The sequence below is a fragment of the Microcebus murinus genome, chromosome 4 (assembly GCF_040939455.1).
Source record: "Microcebus murinus isolate Inina chromosome 4, M.murinus_Inina_mat1.0, whole genome shotgun sequence".
NCBI lineage: Eukaryota > Metazoa > Chordata > Mammalia > Primates > Cheirogaleidae > Microcebus > Microcebus murinus.
Window position 1 is genome coordinate 102,576,587 of NC_134107.1, and position 1,995 is coordinate 102,578,581.

The following is a 1,995-nucleotide window of genomic DNA, read 5'->3' on the forward strand; positions in this document are numbered from 1 at the left end:
GTCAGTGACAATGTCAATTCTATTATAACAAAATATAAGTAGACCAATGCATTGTCATTACTGGTGAGCAGAGTGATAAGCCCAGTCCATCCACAAACATCCATAAGAATAGGACCTCAGTACAATAAGGTATACAGTTCCATTATAGATGTGAGGCTAAAAATCCTTAATTAGAACCATTACTAAAAGAACCATGAAACATTCTGGATATTTTTACAACTTTACACATGTCCACACAATTTTTCGTCATCCCTTCTCTGTTTAAATGCAGTAATAAATAATTAATAAAATCCTTGGAACAAGAAAGGGCTCTATGCTATTGCTTCAAAGAAAGCGAGAAATAAAAAAAAATGTCAGACAGCATCCAACTCCCTGGCTTATCTTGAGCGATGAAGATAGATAAGAAAATATAGGCAGTAGCATTATCCTTACATACGAAAGTCTATCAGCTCAGGATCTCTATCTGGTAAGGAGAATAAGGATCTGGTTGGGGCCACCGTGGGGCTGAGATGACTCTTGAGTCCTAGAATACGCCCACATGGTTACATTGCATGTTGAGAGAAAAGAAGATATTAAAGTAGAAATCTTGCCAAGAAGACTTTAGAAGAAAGATGAAAAGAAGAAAAGGAGGAATAGGATGAAGAGGAGCAGGAACAGGAGAGAAAGTCCCAGCACTGGAGACAGGGACTAAGGCAGCACCACTGGCTCTGCTCAGTTTCTCATTTTCTTCAGGGTTTTCTTCAGAGCAAGTTTGACATCCTTGTTCCTCAGACTATAAATGAGAGGGTTCAACATGGGAACCACATTCGTGTAAAACACTGAAAAAAATTTCCCCTGGCCCATAGACCCAGCAGATGATGGCCTAAGATCAGTGAGCAGCCCAAAGCCATAAAAGAGCCCAACAGTTATTATGTGGGAGCCACAGGTGCTGATGGCTTTGGACCAACCCTTAGCTGAGGACATGTGAAGGATACTGAAAAGAATCAAAGCATAAGAGATGGTGATAATGAGGCTAGATACCATGGCAACTGTGCCCGAAATTACAGAACTCACCAGCTCATTGGCATAGGTGCTGCTGCAGGAGAGCTCGAGGAGGGGGAAGATGTCACACATGTAATGGTTGATGATGTTGGAATCACAAAAGGTGAGCCTGATCATGCACCCTGTGTGCACCATGGCACCAGCAAACCCCATCAGGTATGAGCCCAACATCAGCAGAGAACAGCTCTGACGGGACATGGCCACCGTGTACAGCAGGGGCTTACAGATGGCCACGTAGCGATCATAGGCCATGGCTGTCAGCACATAGCACTCAGAGATGACAAAAAAGCAGAAGAAAAATAGCTGAGTCATGCATCCTGTAAAGGAGATGGTGTTCCTCTCTGAAATAAAGCTCATCAGCATTTTGGGGGTAAGGACAAATGAGTAACAGAGATCAATGAAGGACAGATTGAAGATGAAAAAGTACATGGGGGTGTGAAGGTGTGGATTCAGGCAAATTAGATTGATTAAGCTCAAGTTTCCCACCACAGTGACCATGTAGTTCACCCAGAACAGAAAAAACAGGGGCAGTTGGAGCTCAGGCTGATCTGTTAATCCCATGAGAACAAACTCTGTCACTGAAGAGTCATTTTCCACAGCCATTCACTCCACAGGTGTGACCTGCAGGAACAGGGTAGAAGGCGACATTAACAATGGACCCTCCTTTTTATATCCAGAGGGAGAGCTGAATGTGCTGGTTTGCAATCTCGGGTTTGTCTGAAAACACACAACAAGGCATCTAAAAAGCAAGGCTTTTCATGGTGATTCCTGAGTGTTTCCCATTTTCTGTCCTCCAACCCACGTATGTCTCTGTGCAAAGAGAACGCTAGTAGACATCCCAATGTCTCTGCACGTCTTTCCCTCTCTTCTCCTTAGGCTTCTCTAAGGATTAGGGCTAGATAGAGCAATAAATAGATGATGTGGCCCCCAGAACCATTGATTTATATAGTTTTG

At 43.4% G+C, this 1,995-nt stretch overlaps 1 protein-coding gene across 1 annotated transcript; it reads right to left on the reverse strand.

Annotated features, from left to right (window-relative positions):
• Positions 1 to 711: 711 nt before the first annotated feature.
• On the reverse strand, positions 712 to 1,668 carry LOC105864541 (olfactory receptor 8C8-like). The gene has a single exon (XM_012752475.3). It carries the CDS (start codon positions 1,642 to 1,644, stop codon positions 712 to 714), a length of 933 nt encoding a protein of 310 aa, XP_012607929.1. The 5' UTR covers positions 1,645 to 1,668.
• Positions 1,669 to 1,995: the final 327 nt, after the last annotated feature.